Source organism: Capricornis sumatraensis, chromosome 9, assembly GCF_032405125.1.
Source record: "Capricornis sumatraensis isolate serow.1 chromosome 9, serow.2, whole genome shotgun sequence".
NCBI classification, from domain to species: Eukaryota; Metazoa; Chordata; class Mammalia; order Artiodactyla; family Bovidae; genus Capricornis; species Capricornis sumatraensis.
The window spans coordinates 53,503,377-53,529,671 of NC_091077.1; the positions used below are offsets into that span (position 1 = coordinate 53,503,377).

Consider the following 26,295-nt stretch of genomic DNA (forward strand, 5'->3'; position numbering starts at 1 on the left):
CATTTAGTCCTGACAGTCCTACGATGAGGTGGGTGTTCTTAATGCTTTTTATGTTAGTCTCTGAGCTGAAAGGGAAAACTGGAGGCATTATCGGATTTAGTCATCCTGAATTTATAGATCAGGAAATTGAGTCCTGAAGGGACAGAGGTTTGTACGGAGTTGGGAATCATTACCAGGATCCTAACTCTGTCTTGGATCCATTTTGCCAACTACTGTGTACCCTCTGGAAGTCAGTGAATACCGTCTTGGTACCTGAGTGGCTGAGTCTTACTACCTTCCTGTCTAAAGAACATTATCTCAGTCTTAGTGGAGTTATGCCCCCAGAGATCTTCTTTCTGTTTTCTCAGGACAGGAACCGCTTCCTGTTCCCTTAAGCTCTGGCTGTCCTCTTGAGCATGGAATGTGGAGGCTCAAGTTGCCAGAAAGTCACAGAATGTCAATGACTCATGTTCCCAGGCCTCTTCTCACCTCTGGTCAGCTGGACTGTGCTGGCACAGGGTTGTCTTTTGGGGGTTGCTGACAAGGCTGGTGAAAGGGCTGTATGAGTATTAAGCAGAGTTGGAACCGCAGCTCCAAGTCACTAGATTTCTGTGAAGGAAAAGCATTGAGTCAAGTGTCTTGCCTATACCTTTCCTGTTTGAAGGATTAATGTGTCCTCTGGCTTTGTCTCCACTTGCTTTTACATGTTTTTTCATGTATGTAAGACTTTCAAACAAAATTCAGATTTGTAGAAATGGACACATGCCAGCTCAAATGGGTAAATGGCGATTCTGCCCGTTTTGTGAGGCTTAGTGTTCTGATGCCACGGGTGCTTGTTGGCGCTTCAGGTGATGGTCTCTTGGCGTCTACGTGACGCTCAGGCTCTGGGTGTTCTGCCAGCTGCATGTATCAGTCCCCTCCCGCTCACTAGGTGAGCAGCGCTTTGATCACACTTCCCCTCCCCAGGGAGGCCTCTCCAGAACACTTGTCTGCAAGAATCTTTGGGGCTGCACCCTGTTCCCTTCATGGACCTGTGGCAGTCTGAAATCGCGCTGTTTGTTTCCTGGTTAATTGTGTTTCTCCTTCTGCTTGAACACCCCCACCATGAGGGTGGGGCCTTTTCTGCCTTATATTTCCAGTGCCTGAAGGATCCTTACATAGAGTGTTTGCTCACTACATCATCATTAAATGAAGAGGGGTCTCAGCTTCCTTATCTGGCCACAACTTTTTTTCTCCTCTTATAAGCCTTGGAGTTGCAGAAAAATATCTCCGGTGGAATCCCCAAAAGTCAAAAGCAGGAGTGATGCACCCAGTTAGTGCATTTGATCCTGTTTATCAGGCCATGGTGGACCTTCCTCCAGCCCCCTCACCTGCCATCCCCACTGAAATGTGGAGGGAAGAGAAACCACCTACGACAGTATGTCCAGGTGTGGGCTTAGAAGCAGCTTGCCTTGGGCTCAGACTCCAGCTCTTGTCACTCTCTGGAACTTTTTACAGAAGTTAACCTCCTGCATCTAAGTTTTCTTATCTGTAAAATAGGGAATAGAAACTCAGTGACTTTGGGAGAGCAGGGATTATTACTTGTAATACAATGTTTACATACATATATTTTTTATTTTGAAAGCAATCATATAGGATAATAGACATCTCCCTAATGGAGGAAAACATCACTCATTATCCCATTTCCTATCTCAGGTATTTTCACTGAAGTACCTTCCCACCTAATGTTTGTCTGCAGGTAGACACATCCTTTGTAGGCTGCAACAAGTTTGTATCGTGCTGTCACTACTTTTCATTACGTTGTGAGCATCCTTCCATATGATAGCTAGCCTTCTAAGTTATGTGTATTGAGTACCTCATATTTTAATTATCCCAAATTCTATTCTTAGGCAGCAATGTTACTCTTGCTTTTTTTTTTTTGGTTATTATAAATGCTGCTGCAGTGAACACATCTGGGAAGATAACATCTTCTTTGTTTTGAATGATTCCTTACCTTGAAGATCCATATGTGATATTATTGCATCAAGGATATTTAGGCCTCCAAATTAAACAGTGCTTTTTGAACATGGTTAAAGCTTGATCTACCGTTAGTTCAGACTTGTCCCCTTTAAGGTGTATGTAGACCTTCCTGTTTGGGGATTAGCTTTACAGATAACTTTCCTTCTTCCTTTGGCCTTGAACATCCTTGTGAGTTATAAACTAGAAATTTCTATCTTACAACGGAAGTTTTTAGAAGGTGGAGTCCTGACCCTGCCACTGTGAAATACTGGTGTCTACCTCATTTCTGGTATTGCAGTGGCTCCTCTATGGTAGACCCTCAGAGCGGTCAGGATATTGATGTGTGGTGGTTTGGTTTCATGGGCATTATTGGAAGAGTAGGAGCTGGGTGGTCTGCCACATTTCTGGGTCTAAGGGAATGATTAACCCGTGAAGATGAACAGGAAGAGTCTGACCCTGGGTTGCTTTATTCCTGGAACATCTTATTTTTCTTCTTTCTTTCTCTTTTCCTCTTTTTTTTTTTTTTCGCCAGGAGGCCAAAAAGAAGTATGACAAGGAGACAGAGAAGTATTGTGGCATTTTAGAAAAACACTTGAATTTGTCTTCCAAGAAGAAAGAGTCTCAGCTTCAGGAGGTAAGAGACTTTACTAGTGTCCTGAATAAAGTGTTTTAATGTTTCCATGGTACTGTGGATATGTGCTGGTTACTCTTTGCTGGAACATCCTAGGGTTGGCAGGGACCTCAGAAGCCAGGAGCTTCATTCTCATCCCTCCTTCCATGCTTGCTGCCCACGTGGCCTTTGTCCCTTCTCAAACTGCAGCTCACACTGTGTGCTATCCATCCTGTCCATGGCAAGGAACATGCAGCTGGTCAAAATCACCCTAATCACTAGACTGTGCTTCCTCCTTTCAAACTGAGATCTGTTTTCCTGTTTCTCTCACCCTTGACTTTTGATTCTGTATGCCCTTACCTTGCCTTTTGACTTTCTCCTTACATCACTGATTTGAAATGTTAGTATCTGAAACCCTTTGGTCATCCTTCCTTAATGTGAAATGAAAAAAAAAAAAAAAAATCCAGCCGCTACTTGACATTATTTTTTTTTCTTTTAAGCAGTATTTTATTGTCTCATATGTTTTGTGCTGAGGTTACCTTGTTTCAAAAAAGTAAATTCTTTGATCTGCCCCTGTTTGTTTGTTTGTTTTTGCATAAAGTCTTTTTAAAGAGTGGTTAACTTGGAAAGAAAAGTTGGCTTTGTGAACTTGGAGCTGTGACCATTTTTATTTAGTTCATGGAGATTTTCAGGGTGATGGGGTATATGTTTTGGAGAGACAGGGCAGTTTGCTAGTGTAACTCCATGCTTGGCTACATGAATATCCTCTTAACTGTTAAAAATTTGCTTGAACTGTCTCAGGTGTGTGCTAAAAGAGACCCTGTGGCTCCTGAGCGAGCCTGCATTCTTCAGTTTCCTTTCTTTTAGAGCAAATTCCATGCCAGTACTTCTGTTCACATGAAGGTGATGGGGTTAAAGGCTGAAAGATCAGGATTAGTCAGGAGATGGTAGAGGCCACTCCCCTCCCCACTGGGATTTGTTTCATATCCCAGTTAGGAAGTAGTGTGCTTAGAACTCTTTGCTTTGAAGTGAGTGTTTGAATGAGTGAGTAAATAGTTGTTCTAGCACCTACTGGTATTGGGAGGTGCACATGTATGACATCCCCAGAGTGAGACAGCTTCTCCTCCCAGTCTGTTCTCTCCACGCTTGGATCCTGATGAGTTGGTCTGGGACAAGTCTCACATTTTCCTTTAGGGCCATGCCAATAGCATCTCCTGAGATAGCTGAAGCTCCAACACTTCAGCCACCTGATGGCAAAGAACTGACTCATTGGAAAAGACCCTGATGCTGGGAAAGATTGAAGGCAGGAGGAGAAGGGGATGACGGAGGGTGAGATGGTTGGATGGCATCACTGACTCGATGGACCTGAGTTTGAGTAAGCTCTGGGAGTTGTTGAGGTAAAGGGAAGCCTGGTGTGCTGCAGTCCATGGGGTCGCAAAGAGTCGGACATGACCGAGGGACTGAACTGAACTGAGATAGCAGTATGGGGACCAGAACACTGGACTGACAGAGATACCTTCTTTCAAGGCTTGCTCTACCACATAGTTGACTGTGTGACCTGGGAAAGTACTTGGTCTCTCTGAGCTCTAGTTCCTTCGTAAAATACTCATAAATCACCTGTCCTGCCTACTTCATGTATGAGATGGTAAATCACAGCTGCTACACAAATGTAAAGTATTATCCCCATAACTGGCCTGTTCCTCCCCCTCCCCTGTTAACATTGGATGGCATTCTTCCTGGTGCCTTATGTTCCGGCTGTTGTGATGGAATACCATAGACTGGGTCGCTTATAAACAACTGAAACTTGTTTCTCAGTTCTGGATATTGGGAAGTCCAGGATCCAGGTGGTGGCAGATTTGGTGTCTGGTGAGGCCTGCTTGCTGGTTCATAGATGGCTGTCTTCTGACTGTGTCCTCAGAAGGCAAAAGGGGTAGAGTGAGTGAGTCTCCTTGGCAACTTGTGTAGAAACTCTACAAGGGACTTCCCTGGTGGTCCAGTAGTTAAGACTTCACCTTCCAGTGCAGGAGGTGTGGGTTTGATCCCTGGTTGGGGAGCCAAGATCCCACATGCCTCCTGGCCTAAAAAACAAAAAATAAAACAGAAGCAACATTGTAACAAATTTAATGAAGACTTTAAAAAAAGGATTCTATGCTCTAGACTCTAAGCTCATAATTACTTCCTACAGGCTCCACCCCAAACGCTATCACACTAGGGATTAGTCACTAATGTAGTGGGGAGGAGGGCAAGCATTCTATCTGCAGTTCTGCCTTTGCCAGTATTTATCTTAGTGGATATTTTTGCATTATGGTTTGTTTTTTTTTTGTTGTTGTTACAGTCCTTGTCTTTTACCCATTCACACTTCCTAAGTACTTGGAAGGCAAGGATTGGGCCGTAGGTCTTCATTGAAAGTCCTGGTCTCTTCTCAAGCACTGCTTTTTATACCTTAGCTGAGTTAAATTGAATAAAAATCTCATAATAATAATGATGATAATATTTTTACTAGCAACAGCAACAATAATAGTGGTGGGTGTTTACTGAATACATATTTATGTACCAGCACTTCACATGGAATCTGCTCAACTTCTCACAACCACCCTATGAGGTACAGATGGATTCCCTCTCTCTTACACAGAAGGCAGCTGATGCTCCAAGATGTTAAATAGCCTGCCCATTGCTAGTCAGCAAGTATTTGAACCCTGGCTCCTGACTCTGGAGACCTTTCCCTTAACCCAGTAAGCTCTTATCTCTCCATCTTGGAAGGGAAGGATGTTGCTGGGCTGCCTGCCAGCCATTGTTATTTAATGTGAGTGTCAAGCTAATGGAAGCAGGGAGCAGGAGGGACCTTGGTGATCCTCTGGTTAAACCTCTTAGAATTCCTTTTGCAGGAACTGAGGTCCTTGCAGAGGTCAAGTGATTTGCTCAATGTCTTCCAGCTATTTAGTGATGATTTTCCTCCCATTTATTAAAAAATAAACTTTTAACAATCTTATTAATCTCCTACTACACATATAATGAAATCTATTTTCTTTGATGATCCAGAATTGTTCCTTGCTTGTAGGCCTGACCTGAATACTTGTAAATTCTAGCCCATCCCCTGTCTCTGGTGGCTGAAATAACAGGGTAGTGATGTGAAGCGATGCTGCCATCTAGTGGATGGCTTTAAAATGTCAGTGTCTTCAGTGGCTCAGAAGTTGGCTTCTAAGAAATCATTCCTTGGACAAATTATTCATTGGATGCTTCTGTGAAAAGTCTGTTCAGGAGTTAAGTGTGTTGTGGGGAGTGAAATGAATGGTAGGAACTTACAATCTAGGAGAATGTGTCTTTTCCAGGAAGCAGAGAGTGGTTGGTGGGTCTTAGACAAGCTGGTAGATTGATGGCTTCTTGAGTCACAGAAGAGCTGCCTGCTCAGGGGTTGGAATCCGGCTTCTGATTCCATTGTAGCACCGGCTAAGGATGTGGGTGAATTCAGTGGCCCAGAGAAGAGGGTCACTGGCAGGAGAAACATACCATTCCACTTGGGATTTCTTTCTTTTTTTTTTTTTTTCCTTTTCCATTGGAAATGCATCCTGTTTAACTTTTCTTCTCAGTGCTGGGTCACTGGTGTTCACATAGAGATCAATTCTTTTGTTCCTCAAGCATCAGAATGTTTGCTATGGGCCAGGCCCCTTTCTGGGATCTGAAATGGAAAAGTGGAACAAGGTCTTTACTCTCATTGACTTTATATTCTACTAGGAAGTACATGAAAAAAGAGAAGAATAAATGAGGATTTCATGTAGTGATAAGGAAATAAATTGGGAGATAGGATATAGACTCCTCGGGGCAACCTTCCTAAAATAATGTCAATGCAGGCTTCTCTAAAGAGGGGACATTTGAATTGAGACCAGGGGAAAAAAAAGGAGCAACATGGGTTAAAAGCTAGGACAGTGTTCTTTAAATTGTGTATGTGTCATAAGATCTGAGTTACTGGATCATGAAATAGAGTAGAGTAGGCTGGAATAGAGTGAAAAAGATGAAAGTGTGTTGCGTCTAATTATATACGTATGTTTATTGAGTTATGTGGCAAAGGTATTTCTCCGTATGCATTAAAGTTCAAAAAAATCGAACTTCTGTCTAGGGAGAGGCTTTTTTTCAGGCAGATGGAACAACAAGTGCAGAGGTTGCATGGAAAGAAAGAGTTTGGAGTGTTGGAGGGTGGCTAGAAGCCCCAGTTGGAACAGGAGAGGGAGGGGTTGAGGGAGAGAGAGAGGGGTGGGCTGGCCCCTCAGGGTCTTCAGACCATAGTTGGGGCCAGGGGGAGGCACTGAAGGAGCTGTGAAAGTATCTGATGGAGATTTTAGGAAAAGTGTTCCGGCTACTGGATAGAGATTGGATTATGGGGGCAGAGAAAGAAAGCAGAGAGGCCAGTGAGGAGAGGACTGGCATTGCCCAAGAAGATGTGGCTGGTTTAGGGTAAGGAGCAGGGCTTGGAGCCCATCTGCTTCCACTTCCCTGGTGGTAACACTCAGTGTACAAGGAACACATCCTGGTTTTCAAATTGTTCACGTCCTTTAACTCATTTTCTCCTCTAAACAGCTCTGCTCAGAGCAAGGGCAAGTCATACCAGCCCGTCTCCAGGTATGGGGAAGAGACCCAGAGAGGGTACGTGGCTGTAGCAGGTCCCACCGGCTAGAAAATGATGGAACTGCGATTCCCACCCAAGCAGTCGCTCTTGTGGCGCTCTCACTGATGCTGCGCTCTACTCTTCTCAGAGCACTTTCCTCCTGCCTTCTCCAGCTTGGCTTAACTTGCGGCTTTTCAGAAGCGCCCTTTTTCTGCTGCAGTCTCACTTGGCTAGCCCGAGCAGGGAGGATGTATTCAGGTTGTGGGGGAAGTCAGGGGAAGTAGATGTGTCCCTAGGTGTAAAGGTGTTGGATTTGCACTACGAGAAATCAAGAACTGCGGGGGCTTACAGGCCTCAGCTGCCAGGAGCGCAGGCAGAAGTGTGCAGACTCTTGCTGGCCACCCTGGAGAGGGGGTTAGTACAGCACTTTTTGAACTCTGTCCTCCAAGTGAAGCTCGGTCAGTGCTCAGACATCAGCCCTCCTGCTTGGAGGCTTAGGAAACGCCCACAGGCTTAGCCCTTTATGTTGATTTGTGCAGCACTTAAACTTAGGGAGCTGGGACCTTCTCTGTATTAATATGGAAGTTGCCCTGGGAGGAAGTCACTACCAGGAGACTTGAATGGATCTTCTGGATTGTTTCATAGCACCTCGTCCTTTTCCAGAGTTTGTAAAAAATTTTTTTTTTAATTTACACGATTATTTATCTCTTTTCCTCATTAAGCTGTGCAGCCCAATGACTGAATGAACAATTTGCCAAGTCCTTAAGATACAAGGTTAGCAATACCATATGTTAGCAATACCTAATGAAGTGCAAGATCTGTCCCAGGTTTGCTCTGCAGGAATCTTGACAATGGAATGCTGAAAGAAATACTCCGTTGGGAGCTTTGTCTTTGTAAAGTATGTTATCGAATGACACCTGACACCTTTATTTCTAAAGAAAAGAGTGTTTTGTTTCCTATTAGCAGGATATCCATTTTTGTTTTTAAAAAATCATATTTTTCTTTTGTCATTGAAATGTGCTTTCGGTGTAATTATCTGTTTGGAAAGAGTGAATTGACTTCCGCCACACTGTTGAAAGTGTAAGAGCTTGGTAGTGGTGGTTGAGGCACTTCTCAGCACAGCTTCTTGCTGCTCCACACAGTGATTTTCTCCCCTGGGTTCTGGATCCCAGATCGCTGCCTACTTGTACCAGGTGTGGGTCTTTCCAGGTCTCACGACCTGCAAGAGTGGGAGGTAAGGCTTTGAGGGAGCAAGGTAATTACTCTGCTTTGCTGTTGTTGTTCATGCAGGATTGGGGGGGGGGGTTGGGGGAAGTAGGTGGGTCCCTGGTGTAAGTGTGTTGGATTTGCACTTCTAGAAATCAAGGACTGCAGGGACTGGACAAATCCAGCTGCTCGTGTAAGTGTATCTGCCTGTTTTGCGACCCGGTGGCCTGTAGCCCACCAGCCTCCTCTGTCCATGGGATTTCCCAGGCAGGAATACTGGAGTAGGTTGCCATTTCCTTCTCCAGGGGATTTTTCCTGTCCCAAGGATGCAACCCAGGTCTCCTGCATAGGGATGTGGATTCTTTACTGCTGAGCCACCAGGGAAGCCCAATTACACTGTCAACTAGTAGTTCATCCTGTCCAAAGAAAGTGTTTGGGATGAGTGAAAATGTTCTGTTCTGAGGTCTCCTGTCCCCTATCAGATTGTTTTGTTCATTAGGGTGAATCGGATGAGGATGGTCCTGCACGTTTTCTTTTTCTCTTTAAAATTCTGTCTTTCATGGAACGTAGGTCTGCCCCACTGTGGGAAGGTGGTAGAGTCTAGAGGTTTGGAGAAAGAGCAGCCAGGACAGAAGTCCCAGCTCTGTCTTGTACCAACTCTGTCAGGTTCGTTAATGTTAGCCGATTTCATTTACTTCCTGTAAGTTAGGGGTAAGGATGCTATCTTCTTTTTAGGATTATAATGAGGGTTAAATAACTAAAATTTATGAGGACTGAATACGATAATGATGTACAGCTATGGGCACGGTGCCTGGCCCAAACTTAGCGCTCAGGTAACCGTGAACATTATTCTGATTTCTGCTTCATGCTACTGGATTTGTTTTTAAAAACCATCTCCGGAGATCTTTTCTTGGCGAGGGGTGGGGGTAGGGGTGGGGAGCTGCTTACTGAATCCTCTCCTCGGATAGTGACCTGCTTTTTCTCTGAAATCCCATCTTGCTTGTAGGCAGACAGCCAAGTGGACCTGGTCCGGCAGCATTTCTATGAAGTATCCCTGGAGTATGTCTTCAAGGTGCAGGAAGTCCAAGAGAGGAAGATGTTTGAGTTCGTGGAGCCTGTAAGTAGATGCTCAGGGTTTTGCCGTGTACCCAGACTTTCATCCCTACCCCTCATTCCAGTTACCTAGATTTTGAAATGCTCTAAGTTGTTAATGAAGAGACTGACCAGCCCTGATGCTGTGCCTTCTGCTAGTAACAGTGCTGTCATCTGGCTACCCTGGATTCTTCCCAGTGCAGCCAAAGACATGGAAGTAGAATGTTCAGCAACGGTTCCCTCATCTATGTTGGGTTGGGTTGGGCTGGTTCATTTCCAAGTCAGAGTAAGGGAGGGGAGGGGTTTTCATCTTGCAAACAATAGTGATGACCCCTTAACCTTTTCTTCTTCCTCTGCCTGCCCCTGAGCCCCCACCCTCGACCCTGCTTCCTTTCTCCCACAAATAACCCAAAGATAGCAACCCAAGGAAACCTTTCTCTTTTTGCCCCCCAAGTTCAAAGCCCCTTCTTATCCCAGGCATGTATTAAAAAGATGAGATAGGAAGCAGTGTCTCACTCTAGGCTTGTTATAACCAGGAGGCATGGAGATTGCCCTGAAGAGACTGTGATGGGGTTTGGACTTGGGTAGAACATCCCAGTGGGCACGTAGGGCTGCAGTGTGGGAACAAGTCTGTCCGTAGCCTTGGCCACCCCAGTGTGGTTGTGGTTTCGTGGAGACGTGGTACTGCTTTACTCTGCTATGGCACTAGTGTTCAGAATCCATGGAAACAACAAATGAGCACATGGGCCTCAATTTAAGACTTGCAGATCTTGAACTTTTCAGCCAGATGCAGCCTCTGATTTAAACCTAAGCCTTGAATCTCTTTACAAATAAGATTACCTAAATTTAAGAAAGAGTGATTTTCTTTAGTAAATAATAAAATTATAAGAAACTGAAAGAAAATGACCTCCCTTTTTGGTCAAGAGTGTTTTGTGCCCCCTTTCTATTTTATAGACTTTGGGGGTGCTTTTTAGGTGTGTAGACTGGCAGGTGATTTTAAGACTCTGGTCTTGGAATCTGATGCTTCTGTCTTTTACTTTGCAGAAACTGTTATGTTCTTGGGATCTCCTCCCAGCCATGTCATCTGGCAAATTCTTCAGAGTTGTTAATTACCTCAGTCTTACTTGAATGTTGGAAATTTTAGAGATATCTTCCTTTCTAGCAGTGATCTCTACCAAGATCTCAAAATCCTTGTCTTTCTGCAGGATCTGTGAGATGGGGAAGCCATCTGTCAGAGAAAGCAAGCTTGTTGATTTCCCTGCTTGGGGCCCAGAGGTGTTAAAACCAGCCATTCAATTACAGTCTCATCTCTCATGGTTGGGGCAGGAATTCAAATGCTGTCATGAAGAATTAGCCTTTGGCATTTTTACTTGCTTTTGTTAGAATTTCTATAGAAAAACAGCAGTAGGATTCTAATAACCTTTATGTACAGATTAATTGATGTTATTTTATAAATGCCTGATTTTGATAAGTTGCATTTTAATTGACCCATCCCGTTTTTTGGAGGTGTTTTTCCTTGTTCATTTTGATTTCTCCATATAGTTAATCAGGTACTGTATCTGTTAGCTTTTGTTGGGTAACTAATAACCATAAAACCTTATAGAACAGTGGATGTTTCTCACACATCTGTGGGGTTCATCTAGTTTAGGCTGGTCTCAGCTGGATGACTCTGTTCATCTATGTGAGCTTTCCTCCTCCTCCTCCCTTCCTTTCTCCTCTTTTTAAAAAGAAATCTGTAAGGATTTACCTTTCTGTTTCCTGGCATCCTAGTGTAATATATCAGTGTCTTGAGCTTTTTGAGAGGCAGTGTAGCATCATTGTCAAGGGCTCTAGAACCAGATTGCCTGCTTTTAAATCTCGGCTCAGTCATATTCCAGGTGTCTGTTCTTGGGAAGTTATTTTGTGGGCCTCAGTTTTCTCATCTGCAAAATAGGTACAACAATCCCATTTATAAAGATGTTAGGGAGATTACCTGAGTTTATCCAGGTAAGATGCTTAGAATAGAGCTAACCTAATTGGGTGTGTGCTCAGTCACTTCAGTTGTGTCTGACTTTTTGTGACCCTGTGGACCATAACCCACCAGGCTCCTCAGTCCACGGGATCCTCCAGGCCAAGAATACTGGAATGGGTTGCGATGCCCTTTTCCAGTGGATCTTCCCGACCCAGGAATTGAACCTGCATATCCTGCATTGCAGGTGGATTCTTTATGAGCCACCAGGAAAGTGCTAACCTAATTAACACCCAGTTATTATATAGTTGGTTATTAGGACCCAGTTAACAGCTTTTTTTTTTTTTTTTTAAATTCTGAGGCAGAGGGTCAGACGACCCCTGGCCATCCAGGGTCTCCTTAAATGAGTGAATGAGTCAAGTGGCAGTGTTAACAGGGTCTGCTTTGTTTAATACAGTCTTGATAAATCTAAAAGCGTTTTTTTCTGAATACATAGAAAATACTGACAACCCAGCTGCTCTGTCCAAGGAGCTCACAGCCTCCTTGGGGAAGCAATATGTATAGTAACGAGCTAGCCAAAGTTGCATGCAGGTGAGTGCCAGGTTGGACAGGATGTACAGAGGGGTTTAAAAAGTAGAAAACCATTGTGGATTGCAGATGTTTTTGAGTTCATAAAGTGAGGCACCTGGAAAGCTAATGAAAAAATGTCTGGTCTCGTGTTAGAATTGGCTGAGTGGCCAGTGGTCAAGTGGCCAGTGGCCAAGACACTGCACTCCCAATGCAGGGGGCCTGAGTTTGATCCTGGTCGGGGAACTACATTCCACAGACCGCAACTAGAGATCCTACATACTTCAACTAAGATTCCACATGTCACAACTAATACCCAGCACAGCTAAATAAATAAATATTTTTTAAAAAAATGAGTTGGCTGAGAGGTTGGATATAGATACGTAACCTTCACTTTTCCACAGAAGTTCTTGTTTCTGAGCATACTAGTAGACAAGCAGGTGAGTGGCTGGAGCTGTGAGTAGGGAGAAGAGAGTCATATAGCAAAAAAGCTACTCACTGGATTAGTAGTTCTCAAAGTCCTAGAAATAAAACTTCTCCAGCTGTACCCCATACCTGAAATTTGGGAGTGGGATCCAGTCATCTATACTTTTGTAAGCCTTCCAGGTGATTCTGCTGCACATTAAAGTTTAAACTACTGGCCTAGATTGTACAGAAGAACGTAACACTTGATATCAGCTGAAACTCTGTTATGTTCTGTGTAACTAATAAGTGCATTGCCACATTATGTCATTCAATCATTATTTGAGGGTAGGTCCTGTTTTTGTTTTCAGATAAAGAAATTGAAGCATGTTTATTTACCTCTCTGCAAGGTCACAGCTAGTAAATGGCAGAGCTGTAATGGTCTGACTCTTAGTTTCTGTTTGAAACAGCATTTGACTATTTGCAGGTGGAAAGGAAACTGACAAAAAATCAACTGAACTAAATTGTTGGGGTGCCTGGTATAAGTGTTCACGTGTTGAGTTGGTTTCACTCAACGGAATCTTGCAGCCAGGGAACCTCCATGCACATCAACTATGTTCATTTGTTTCTTAAAAAGTAACTTCAAGTACCAAGATGTTACCTACCTTTAGAAAAACAAAATGTTAGTATGCCAAGGAAGAAAAGTCAGACTTCTGGGATCTAAATCCTCTATTTTTTTGTGCCCTGGAAACCTTAATTTTATTGTTGAGATACTAAATGTTCTGGAGATTGGGATCATAGATAATGACTTAATGGCTTCCCGAAGGTGAAGCCTCGTTCCGTCTGTTTCCTGAGTTTTCATAATTGGCGGTTACCTTGTGCTGCCGAGAACTCAGTCTACACATTTGTCAGGCTCTGCAGCCTCTGAGTTTCGCCTCCTGAGTATTTCTCAGTGCTCTGCCTTTCTGTCCTTTCTCACAGCTCTTGCCCCATTGCAGGTTGTCCTTCTTTCTCTTTGGTCAGTGGCATCCTGTTGCGACCCCATCAGCTCAGTGTCTCTTCTGATACACCGGCCTGCATCTGTCTCTCTTGCTGAGTGGCCCCGCCAGCACTCCTGTGCTAAATCAGCTGCATAGATGATCTCAGTCTTTGCCGTGGCCCAGTGTGCTAATAGGTTAAGGATGAGTTACAGGGAGTTACTTGGCTTCCCCAGCCCAGCTTTTTATCTCTCTGCCAGCAGCCCTTCTCTTCACTGTGTGCATGAATGGTTCTTAGTAGCTGTATTTTTCTGCTATGGTTTCTGTAACAAAGTACTACAAACTGGGTGCCTCAGAGCAGCAGAAGTGTACCGACTCATAGTTCCAGAGGCTATAGACGTCTGAGATCCAGGTCAGCAGGGCCCGGCTCCGCCTGAAACCTTTAGAGAACTAATCCCTCCTTTCCTCTTCCTGGCTTCTGGTGCTTTCCTGGCAGTGTTTGGCGTTCCTTGCTTTATAGACAAGTCACTTCAGTTCCTCATCCTCACACGTCTGTCTTCTCTCTGTTTGTTACTATGTCCAAACTCTACCCTCCCACACCCCCGGTTTTTCAGAACACCAGTCATTTTCAATTAGGGCCTAATGGATTCATTTTCACTTGATTACCACTGTACAGATCCTATTTCTACAGAAAATCACATTCTGAAATCTGGGGGTTCAGACTTCATATCTTTTGGATATAGAGGGGCAAAATTCAACCTGTTCTATGAATGGAAACAAATTTATCACAGAGTCCAGAATGATGCAACCATTGCTAATAAAGCAGTTAGGTTTTTGTTCTTTTTTTTTTTTTTTTAAATCTATGTAATCAGCTAGGAAATAAAAATAGATTTTTCTTACAGTAATTCTCAGAGGAAAACAAGGATGGGGCAGAAGGGAAGGGGAGAGTGGTAAGGTCTCTCTTTGGCATTTCCTTTGTTGTGCTGTGGTGGTGTGTCTGGTGTCCAGGGAGGAGCCTGGGTGCACATGCGGCTTCTCTTACCTAATAACCAGGTGAGGCCACAGCAGCACTTCTCTCTGTGTGAGGAGAAGCGTTTCTTTGAAGCGGACAGATCCTTTCTTCTCTGGAGTCTTTCTGTGGGCCTTGCCCACCCCTGAGCAGTGGACTTTCATTTCCTATGGGTCATAGGTTCAGAGATGCATACAGTGTGTGGGAGGTCAGGGAGGGGAGGAAAGATGCTGTGAGGGGAGAAGGAAGGGAAGTGGTCCAAAGATAACAATATTTAAGGCATCATTTCCTGTAGAAAAATGGACAACCAGGCATGATACCAAAGGAAGTGAAAACCAAAATAAATATCAGCAGCCCTCTGCCTTTGGAGTGCTTGTGTGTACATGCAGGTGACATCTTAGTGAGCTGTTTGAGATAACTACCCTGAGTAAGAGAGGCCCTGTTGATTTTAAGTGAAGGATCACTCAGTTAATAGGAGGAGTATCCTGAGCATCAGTTGCTTATCTTCTGCATTATTCTCCAGTAGAGGGTGATTCAGTGCCCTGGAAAAGTTGATGGAGCAGCAGCATTCAAGGACGACAGGGAGGGAAGACATAAGGAAGGACAGCTGTCCTTGTGAATATGGCACTAGATTTGGCACAGCAGCCCCTCCTTCTCCATTACTGGAGCTGTTTAGAAGAAAAAGTATGGGCCTTCTTCACAGAAATGGGTTTTACATAGAGGACGTCCAGAGACTATGGTCATCTTGAGGAAAAGAATTCATTGTGAGCCCTTGGTGACTCTCTGTGGCTTACCCCCTGTTCCTTAATTTAGGTTAGGGATGTATAAATGGTGCCCCTAGATGTGTTTCTAGCCAGAGGAGCCAGCAATGCCTGTGGCTTACCTCCTGTGAAGATGTAAGGGTACAGATGCTCCAGGGACAGTGGCAACAGGAAGTCAAGGGACCATGTTGTTATGAGCTGGGCCTTGTCTGACTTTCCAGTGTAAAGCTCTTTAAAGTGGGCTGGCCATGTGGCGTTGCCTGAAGACGGGTCAGTATACACCCTGGTGTTTACCATTCCTGCCACAGGCAAAGTGTAAAGGTCTCCTTTACTTTCATCGTTAAGGCTGCTTCTCAGAAAGGGAGAGGTAGGTGAAACAAAGTGAGATTGTGTTTAATAAGTAAAGGTGTGTTCATTTAAGGACTAGAAGATTAAACACAACAGTATAAAGTGATGCAACTGTGTCTTGATATAACGTGTTTGAGGCAGGTCTGAGGGAACAACTCAAACGATGTGAGTCAGCTTCGAGAAGTTCATGTTAAATTGGGGCTGGTCTCCAAATGTAGTAGAATTGAGCTTGTGATAAAGTTGAGGTCCTGGTTATTCTAAACCCTGTTCAGGCTTTAATTATAATCCTTTCAGCTTGCGATATGGGACCGAGGCAGGATATGTAGAGCTTGGGAAGGGGCCAGGAAGCGTAACAGCAATGAGGTTCCATATGCGCTATGAGAGGAGAGACAGCAGGACACTCGTTTATTTAGCTTGGAGAAGTGAAGGCTGGCAGGGGCTCAGGCTGGGGACATTAGTGGTTTTAAGTATATGAAGGCCTGTTGTGAGAATCATGGTGAACAGATGTTTTCACTCTTCACTAAAGACAAGACTAAACAAGGAATGCCCTTACCTTTTAGCCCAAGGCACTTTAAATGAGAATTTAGGGAAACCATCTTAACTGAAAATGTGGGAACATGGGATTATTTTAATAAAGGGTCCAGAGTGTTGACTTTTGGATTATTTATGGCAAGTGCAGAAACACAGTTGAACTGGAGTCTAATCTTGATGATTTTTTTTTGATTTGACTTTGCCTGTTAGGCTGCAGACTCAGGACACACCAGCTTCCTTTTCTCTCTTCTTTGTCGGTTATCAGTATAACCACATCCTTTTGCATGATAACCTGATGTAATGAATTTAATAGGAGGAGACTGAGTGGGACCCCTCGTCTTTGGTTTCTGAAGGAGTGATTTTCTTAGGAGGTGATGAGGCTCACAGGATATGAGCTTGGGTGTTGGTGCCAAGGAGGCCTGGTTTCAAATCCTAGCTGCTATATACTGTGTGTTTCGGGGCAAGTTACTTAACCTCTCTGAATCTGCTTCCTTATTGTTAAAATGGAGATAACAACCTATGAAATGAATCCTACTGTTAGGACTATTCAGCGAGATGGGGCATATGAAGTCCCAAGTGCCTGGCATGTAAGAAGAGCTCAGTAAATGATAGTCATTATTATTACCTTGTCATTATATTATGTTCAGAGCAGGGCTGGGAACTCAGATACAGCTCCATAATACCTCTTGAACCTACTTATGTGAGGTCTTCCCTTTACAGCTACTGGCATTCCTACAAGGACTCTTCACTTTCTATCACCATGGTTATGAACTGGCCAAGGACTTCAATGACTTCAAGACACAGTTGACTATCAGCATACAGAACGTGAGTGGGCGAGGGGATGGGCTTCCTTTCCCTTGTTAAGGGAAGGAAGAAACAAAACATGGGTCTGGTTGCATAGAGATCGTGTAAATGGATGGGAATGCAGATGGGGAGGATGGATCTTGCTTGGGTTCAAAGGGCAGCAGAGGGCAGTCATCTCCAGGGTGCTTGGTGGTCCCAGAGCTCATCCTCACCTCTGTTATTTCAAAGCTCCGTTATTTCTGTTCGCGGAAGTGCTGCTGCTGATTATGTTTTAAATCTGTAGCACCAACGTCAGGATTTCCTTTGGCAGTGGAAGTCCCAGCCCCACCCAACCCCTCCTGGCCTCCCTTCTGTGCGTCCAGCTGCCTGGCCACTAGAAACACTAGACTGTGTATTCAGAGGTAGGGGGTGGGGAACACATGCTGGCCTCCAGCTCAAAGGATGTGCTCTTGTTCAACTCTTGGTGAGGAAATCCAAGTCAGTGTGCCTTACTCCCAGTCTCCTTTCCCAGATTGGAAGCAGCAGGACCTTTGGGTGCACAGAATCTGGCTTAGGCCTCTGATCAGTCTCACTGGGACTAAACCCCTTTCTTCCCTAATGTGATCACATTAGTCTGCACTTTGTCTCTGGGTGATCCTGTGTCAGAATAAACCCAGGTGTATCCGAGTGGGTTGGACTGTATGCTTTTGGAAGCCCAAGCTCTCATTGTTCCCTGTGGTGCCTCTGAGAACAGGAAGTTGCAGGGTCTTGAACGAGCTTTCACGAAGTATGGCCTCCTGTTGGGCTGGGTTTCTCAGAAGACAGGCTCTGAAGCGGAGATTTACACAGAGCAGGTTCCCAGGAGGCAGTGTGGGTGAAAACGCCTGTGAGAGAGTTGAGGGCAGCAGGCCCTGCAGAGGGAGGAGTTGTGTGGCCTCAGCTGATGGCACAGGCCCCCTGTAGCTGCAGTGGTCCCTGGGCTGCCCTGTGTTGTGGTGCAGGCTGTCCTGGGGGAGCGGGAACCTTACATGGAACAGCTGCATTTGAGGAGGAAGCTGTCAGCAAACAGCCAGCGTGAGAGCATCTCTGTCCTAGAGGCTGGTGGAGGGCTTGTCTTGCTGTGGGCCCTCTGCCTCAGAGTTGCTGGGACGCTTGCTAGAAACGCACGTTTCTGGGTTGAGAGGTGATGAATTTATCTTTGGAGGTGAGGATTGGTCAGTTGCATTTCCTGCTGATTCCCCATGTGATTTTGATGGTCCCTAGAATTTGAGAGTCATTCTTGGATAGGGCTTTCAGGCCAAAATATACCAATAAAGTGAACATTTGCCTTATTTTTTGATAGCTGAACATTTCTCACTTGGTTTTAGATCTGGGATTCTGTAGCTTGATACTCTGAAGTGTTGGAGAAACAAAGAGGGTTTCATTTCATTGATTTGGATAAAATTCCTTTCATTCTAGACAAGAAATCGCTTTGAAGGCACCAGGTCGGAGGTGGAATCCCTGATGAAGAAGATGAAGGAGAATCCCCTCGAGCACAAGACCATCAGTCCTTACACTATGGAAGGGTACCTCTACGTCCAGGAGAAACGTGAGTGCCAGGCCAACCAGCCGCGTGGCTGTACTCATGCCTTTTTTCTCAGGAGCTGGGGGTGTATCCAGTAGTGCCTGACATGGAACATTTATTTGGTCAAAGGAGAATGACTTTATAGTTCAGCTTTCTAGGGAAAAGATGCTGTCCACAGGTCTTGTCTATCTCCTAGTGATATATTGCTTTTTCTGTGTAACTGGAATCCTGTTGCAACCCGGAATTCATAGGCTCTGCGGTGCCACCTCTCCCCTTGGTGTCACTCTACTCTTGAGGTTCCTGTGTGCCCTCAGTACAGCTTTACATACCACAGCCTTGGCGTAGAGGCCTTGGAGAGGTCTAACTGACTGGACTTTATAGTCTTATCCTTTGGTAGACCTAATAATAGTTGTTTTTGAGATTTGTTTCAGCAAGGCCTAAACTACCATGACTTTGGCCCTTTCCTTCTTCACTTCAACTCCTGTCATTCCAACAATTCAATTTTATGAAAAGTAGACACAAAAGCTCACTTTACAAGCCAGGGAGAAGGGCCATTGACTTGCCCATAGGACGTCACGAAAGAAATGCTAGGTGCTGCTAACATAGGGTTTTCAGTGATGACTCAGATTTATGCCCTGGGCTGTAGCACTCCCAGACTTAATTCATGCATGCAGTACTAGAGATTAAAGACAGGGCATTGTTTTTCTTTAATGGATAGTTCTTCTTATAGTCTCCTATCTGGGCACTGTTGATTAGGATTGTTAAATGTCTTCACTCCTAGAAGTTTCCTATGAAACAAAATACTTAACAGTGATTATTCTGTGTAGTGGTTGCTCAGAAACTTGCTTGGGCATAAAATTGTTCCCTGGTGACAATGGTGTAGGAATGGGATTTGAAGTTGGAGTATCAGTTGTGATGAGAGTTTTATGTCCCTTATTCTTACAGGTATGAGCTTGTTAAGGCTTGTAAGAAGCAGAAGCTACATACACAGCACTTTTGAAATCTTTGTGCCATCACTGGAATTTATTCTCTAAGCCACAAAAACACATGAGAATAGTTGCTGTTTTCATTTGTTCTTGATGCTCCAATATAAACACTCCGTTGCTTTTTAAGTGTATTAAGTGACATCCAACACTTGCAATGGGTATTCATACCCTGAAAAATACCTATTAAGTGTCTGCTGAATCTTTTTTCATGTTATCATTTTTTTTTTAAATCATATCTGCCATGCAATCTCTATAAGCATCCAGAACTCATATTGATTGAGGTCTTTGCAGGCTAACAATGCCAATTATGCCTTTTTCCCCTAATAGTACTTTGTTTGAAATAAAGTAATTGGGCAGGCACCAATAAAATAAGAAACTGTAAGAATTTGTCTTCAGGGCACCTGCCTCTTTCCCGAGGGATAATTTTGAGGGACAAACACTTAGATTACATTTGAGTATTTATAGTTACTTCTGTTCCACATGTCTAGTGTTTCTGGGTTTTCCTTGTCTGCTTTTCAGATCTTCTTGAGTTCTGCTGAAGTAAAAATTAGGAGTTTGAAAGTAGGTCAGAACCCCTGTATGTCTGTGCACGTGATCACACCGTAGCTGTGTGGGAAGCATGAAGTCATTGCACCAGATGGGGACGGTGACGGGCATTTTGAGGAGCCTCGCTATGTTCTTATTCAGTCATCTTACTCCTGTCAGGGGAGAGAAAGGAAGCTTCAGATGGGAATCGATGATGGGAAAATGAATTAATTTCCCCAGAGAACCTCTACTTCCATTATATTTTAAGACCCACCAGATGCAGCATTTAGTGGGAAAAAGTCTTCCTTGGTCCTTGGGAAAAGTCCTGGGTTAGTTTCACTTCCAGCGTGTGAGATCAGATTTCTGCCTGTGGTTGTCTAGCTGGTGTGGAGAATATATTGCCCCTAGAAACAGTTTAAGGATAGGTGAGCATTGTGAGTTACATGTTCTGTGTTGTCCAGTATGCAGTGGACATGTAGAGATGTTTAATGGGGAGTATTATTTTGCAGGTCACTTTGGAACTTCCTGGGTGAAGCATTACTGTACATATCAACGGGATTCTAAACAAATCACCATGGTACCATTTGACCAAAAGTCAGGAGGAAAGGGGGTGAGTTCATTTTTAAATTTCATGTTTGATTTACTTGGTTAACATACGATGGGTGTAATGCATGTTTGAAGTAAAACCTCCAATGTTCACTGTAATTTTCTTCATTTTTATATAGTAGTTTCAGAATAAAGTAGATAAATAAGATGATTATTTTTAGTTATAAGCTGTGTTAGAAGCTGTAATTAAGACAGATTCTTGTATTTCACATATATGCAATATTAAATGTGTTAATATGTTTAGATACTAGAAATTCTTGGATGACCTCATCCTGTGAAACTGATTTTCTATTATTATTATTTTTTTACTTTACAATATTGTATTGGTTTGCCATACATCACTTTCATCTGATACCTAGAGGACTGCCAGTTTGCAGTTTAGATGTTCCAGTTATCTATCTGTCATTTCAATTTTCCAGATATCTATTCCAGTTATTTATTGTAACAGAACACTAAAAAATCTAGTGACTTTTAAAACAGCACCAATCATTTTAGTTATTTTGTGGAGTTTCTGTGGGTAAGGACTTTGGGGATCATATGGATAAGTGGTTTGGGCTTCAGTTCAGTTCAGTCTCTCAGTCTTGTCCGACTCTTTGCGACCCCATGAATCGCAGCACGCCAGGCCTCCCTGTCCATCACCAACTCCCGGAGTTCACTCAGACTCATGTCCATCGAGTCAGTGATGCCATCCAGCCATCTTATCTTCGGTCGTCTCCTTCTCCTCCTGCCCCCAGTCCCTCCCAGCATCAGAGTCTTTTCCAATGAGTCAACTCTTCGCATGAGGTGGCCAAAGTACTGGAGTTTCAGCTTTAGTATCATTCCTTCCAAAGAAATCCCAGGGCTGATCTCCTTCAGAATGGACTGGTTGGATCTCCTTGTAGTCCAAGGGACTCTCAAGAGTCTTCTCCAACACCACAGTTCAAAAGCATTAATTCTTCAGTGCTCAGCCTTCTTCACAGTCCAACTCTCACATCCATACATGACCACAGGAAAAACCATAGCCTTGACTAGACAGACCTTAGTCAGCAAAGTAAAAAAAAAAAGTTTGGGCTTAGAGTTTCTCAAATGGTTCCAATCAGATAGTGACTGGAACTGGATCATAAGGGTTTGAAGCAACTCTGGGCTGATCAGATATCTTGCTTTCTCCTGACCTCCTCTTCTCTTTTCTTCTCTTCCCTCTTTCTCTTTTGCTCTGTATAGTTCCAAGTCCTGTTCTCTGGCTTCTCTATGTGGGCTGGTTGGGGCTTCCTCATAGCATGGCGGGCTCAGGAACGTTTTCAGCTAACGTTTTCAGGAGTGAATCTTCCAGCAACAGAAGGAGACACTGCACCGCCTTTTAACGATCTAGACTTACGTTGGCCCTCTGTGTTGGCTGAAGCAGTTATAAAAGCTCACCTGATCTCACCCCATTGCAGCGGGAGAGGATGCAGACCCTGTCTTGGTGGGAGGAACAGCACAGTCACATCACGTTGAAGAGCACGTGGGGTGAAAGACGTTCTTGTGGCCATCATTAGAAGTGCCAGGCTGCATTTGTGGGGTGACTGCTGCTAGGAGTGCCTTGCCGTGCCCCAGTGTTCACCTTTCCTCCGGGAGCGCTCCGTCTGTCTACATTGCCTTTTTAGGTTCTGTCTTTTCTCTCTGGCTGCACATTACATCTTCTTCTTTTTCCTTTCAGTATTCTATTTATGCTGGTCCTCTCTGTGAATTATTTTTTTTTTGTAATTTGTTGTGCTTAGGCATTTTGGCCTTTCTGGATTTGCAGATTGGTGCCTTTTAGTAATTTTGGAAAATTCTTTTCAATTATTATTTTGAATTCCCCCTCCTCCCCATTCTTTCTATTTTCTCTTTCTGGAGATATTTAAATACTTTTAATAAAAAAATATTTATGTTTTTCATTTCTTTGAATCTCTGGACTGTGTTCTGAATATTTCTCTGGTTCTATCTTTAATGTAAAGAATTTTTCAGCTGTGTCTGATCTGTTGATAAGTTAGTCCTCTGTAGTATTCCAGCCATGGCCTTCTTTGTGGTGCATTTTTGTGCATCCTGTTGGGTTTGCTTGCATGTATGCAGGCACTGCAGTGTAGAGGCGAAGAGCACTGGCTTTGAGGTTAGACTGCCCAGGTCAGTGATGTGTGACACTGTTGGCGTTACTGTTAGCTGCTCCCCCAAGATGCCCCCTTGCTCTCTGCCACTTCCAGTTTCTCTTCCTGACTTTCTTTTTCTTAGGCCACAACACTGGAGTTGGTCAGCATCTCTGTCCTTCCTTGTATCAAAGCATAAAAAAAAGTCAAGGCACTTCTAATGTTTCCTGTTAGGGGTAGAGTTGACTTATAAATAATCGCAGGAAAATAGACATGTGAAATGATCAAACATAGAGAAATTATAGAGTTATAGGAATATTAACAATCTCTGTTAATAAGAGTCACTTATTATCATGAAATGGAAATAGGGTTAGGTCTGCCTTTCTTAGACCAAGTCATAGTTCTTTTCTAATTTCTAGTCCTTCTAGAAATCAACTTCACTGAGTTATTCTCTCACATTTCTTTTGGGACTGTTATCTGGTGCTTTCCTAAACCTGGAGTGAAGGAACTCTCTTGTATTTTCTCTACTCCTTTCTTACCACACTTAAAAATGAAGGGCAGAAACCAGTTATGGTGAGTGATTCGAACTCCTTAGACTTTAGTGAGATAAAAGGAAACACATCACTGAGTTGTGAAGAGGTTTATATATATTAGAGTATATAAACTTTTTGGGACAGAAAATAGAGGCTGACATAGAGGCTGCTATATTGGGAGCTTGGTATTATATGAAATCATTTTTCTAGTAATAATTACTTATATTTATATTATGTTTTACATTTTCTAAAATATTGTCCTTTCTCATCCTGTTTGATCCATTTTTCCTCCTTTATAAAAGAGGAAATTGAGGATTAGAGAGAGAAAGTGATTTCTAAGATCATATGATCAGTGAGTACTAAAGCCAGTATTCACACCCTGATTCTGGAGCTGGCATCTCCTGATTCTGAGGCAAATCAAATAGAATAATAATGTATAAATATAAAATAATGGCTTTTCATGACACCTCTCTGTTTCCTTAGCCTCAGGATGGAGGAGACATGAAGACTGGCTGTCCAGAGGTGATATTTTCTTAATTTATACAGGAGAAACATGTGATGTCAGTGTGTTACGTGTTTATGCAAAGCTCTCTTAGGAGCTGGAGATAAACTTAAATAGGTGATAGGGTGTTTTCTTTTCCTAACATGCTCTTTATCCACCCTTTCTCTGCTTTCTTCTTTGCATTTGAGTTATTTTCCTTTGAAAGTACCCGCTTTTCTTTTCATTTCAGTCCAGGAGATGTGAGCAGATTTTCTGTGTCCTCGTGGAGACAGGGCTTGTGTGTGGTGAAAGACAGTACCCCGAGTTCTACGCTGTGAGATGACGCCCCTCTCTGTGGGAGCCCTGGAGTAGCCCAGGGCTGACCCTGTCCCTCCCCTGGCTTGAAACCCTTCATTATGTTCCCACTGCTCGCAGGATACAGACCGTAATCTGCACGATCAGGTCCCGGTCTTCCTCAGTCCTCTTTCACTCTCGCTCTTGGATTCCAGACACACCGACTTCCTTTCCGCTCCTCCAGGGCTCCATGGACCCTGACTGTGGGGGCCTCTTCACCTGCTGTTCTCCACCCAGATCTGTGTTCTTGGTTTTATCTCCTATGAATCCTTTGGTCTCAGTTCAAGAAAGCCTCTGCTGACCTTTTTGCCCAGGTTACACCCCCTTAATTTAGGCTCTTGTAGCACAACATGCTTCTTTTTTTGCAGTGTTTGTCATGGTTGTAACTCCTCATTTGTTTGTATAAGTGATCGTTATCTCTCTCCCCTATTTTTTAAAACCACGAGTACTTGAACAGATTGTCTTTATAGATTTTTCCTGGTATGTTATGGTCATTTTTGGAACAGAATCTTATATTCCTCTTATTTCTGCTTATATTTGCCAGTTTTGTATAGACCCTCTGTTTTCTCCTGTTTCTCAGGGACACCTCCCCCTCTAACCCGGAGAAGGAAATGGCAACCCACTCCAGTAGTCTTCCCTGGAGAATCCCATGGACAGAGGAGCCTGGCAGGCTACTACTGTCCATGGGGTCACTAGAGTCGGACACGACTTAGCGACTAAACCACCCTTCCCCTAAACTTTCAAAGTGGGAAGCAGTCCAACACCATTAAATCAGAAATAGAGTTAGATATTAACATGGTCAGAAGTACATATGCTTGTGCATTTATGGGCCTACATTTACGCATTGCAGAAGGAACAGTTCTCAATCTAAGTTAATCTTTGCCATTCAGTAAAACACAATAGTGTAAGACTTGTGAATGTAGACTGTCTCTTCCTAGGTCTTCTGTGTTTTATGTGCTATTTTGATATTAGTGGGTGATTAAATTTTACCATATGCAGTCACATTTCCTATTATTCAACAGACTAGGCAAGTTTGTTACTTTCCCCCTAGTTTAGGAAGAAACATTGGCAGATACAGGAGAAAAAGGAACCCTAAAAAATTCCTTTGTGACAGGAAGAGAAGAAATCAGGGTCAGAAACCTCTATGTTTCTAAGCAGTAAATTAGTGCTGTGCTGTGTGGCAAAACCATTGCATTCCATTTGTACAATGGAATACTACCCAATAGTAGAAAGAAAAAAGCTCCTTTGTTTTGTACCATGGGTTAAAAAAATTGCCTGCATTGTTTTTAATGTTAATTTTTATTTTTTATTGAGATATAGTTGATTTCCAACACTACCTATGTTTCAGGTATAAAACAGTGATTCACAATTTTTAAAAGTTATGCTCCACTTATAGTTATTATAAAATATTGACTATATTCCCTGTGCTGTACAATATATCCTTGTAACTTATTTATTTTGTACATAGTAATTTGTATCTCTTAATCCCTTACCCCTATCTTGCTACTCCTTCCTTCCCTCTTCCCACTGATAACCACTGGTTTGTTGTATATTATGTGAGTCTGTTTCTTTTTTGTTCTATTCAAATGTGTTTCATTTTTTAGCTTTCACAGATAAGTGATATTATACTGTATTTGTCTTTCTCTGATTTACTTTATTAAGCGTAATACCCTCCAAGTTCATCCATGTTGCTGCAAATGGCAGAGTTTAATTCTCTTTTAACGGCTGAGTAGTATTCTGTTGTATGTGTGTGTGTCTCTGTGTGTGTCATACACACACCCTGCTTCTTTTATTTTAAAAATAGACATATACATATGTTTGCTTTTTTGCTGCAGTGGGTCTTTGTTGCTGTGCGCAGGCTTTCTCTAGTTGTGAAGAGCGGTAGTGGTGGCTTCTCTTGTTTTGGTGCACAGGCTTCTAGGAGTGCAGGCTTCAGTAGTTGTGGCTCATGGGCTCTAGAACCCCGGGTTAGTAGTTGTGGTGCTTGGGCTTAGTTGCTCCACAGCATGAGGGGTCTACCCTGACCAGGGACTAAACCAGTGTCCCCTGCATTGCAAGGCGAATTCTTAAGCCCTGTACCACTTCTTTATCTATTCATCTGTTGATGGACACTTAGGTTGCTTTCATATCTTGACAATTATAAATAATGCTTCTATGAACATTGGGGTATGTGTATCTTTTTGAATTAGTGTTTTTGTTTTCTTTTGGATGTATGTACACCCAGGAGTGGGATTGCTGGGTCATATGGTAGTTCTATTTTTAGTTGGTTGAAAAACCTCCATACTGTATTCCACAGTGGCTACACCAATTTACATTCTCACCAACAGTGTACAAGGGTTCCCTTTTCTCTACAT

The 26,295-nt window shown here is 43.3% G+C and overlaps 1 protein-coding gene across 2 annotated transcripts in view; it reads left to right on the forward strand.

The window, feature by feature from the left end:
* ARHGAP26 (Rho GTPase activating protein 26) overlaps window positions 1-26,295 on the forward strand; it is a 474,825-nt gene that overhangs the window by 135,702 nt on the left and 312,828 nt on the right. For both annotated transcript variants that reach the window (XM_068979311.1, XM_068979312.1), the window contains exons 5-9: window positions 2,510-2,611; window positions 9,400-9,510; window positions 16,749-16,853; window positions 18,270-18,399; window positions 20,396-20,496. In XM_068979311.1, the coding sequence (XP_068835412.1) occupies window positions 2,510-2,611; window positions 9,400-9,510; window positions 16,749-16,853; window positions 18,270-18,399; window positions 20,396-20,496 (549 nt within the window). The remainder of the gene's footprint in view (window positions 1-2,509; window positions 2,612-9,399; window positions 9,511-16,748; window positions 16,854-18,269; window positions 18,400-20,395; window positions 20,497-26,295) is intronic.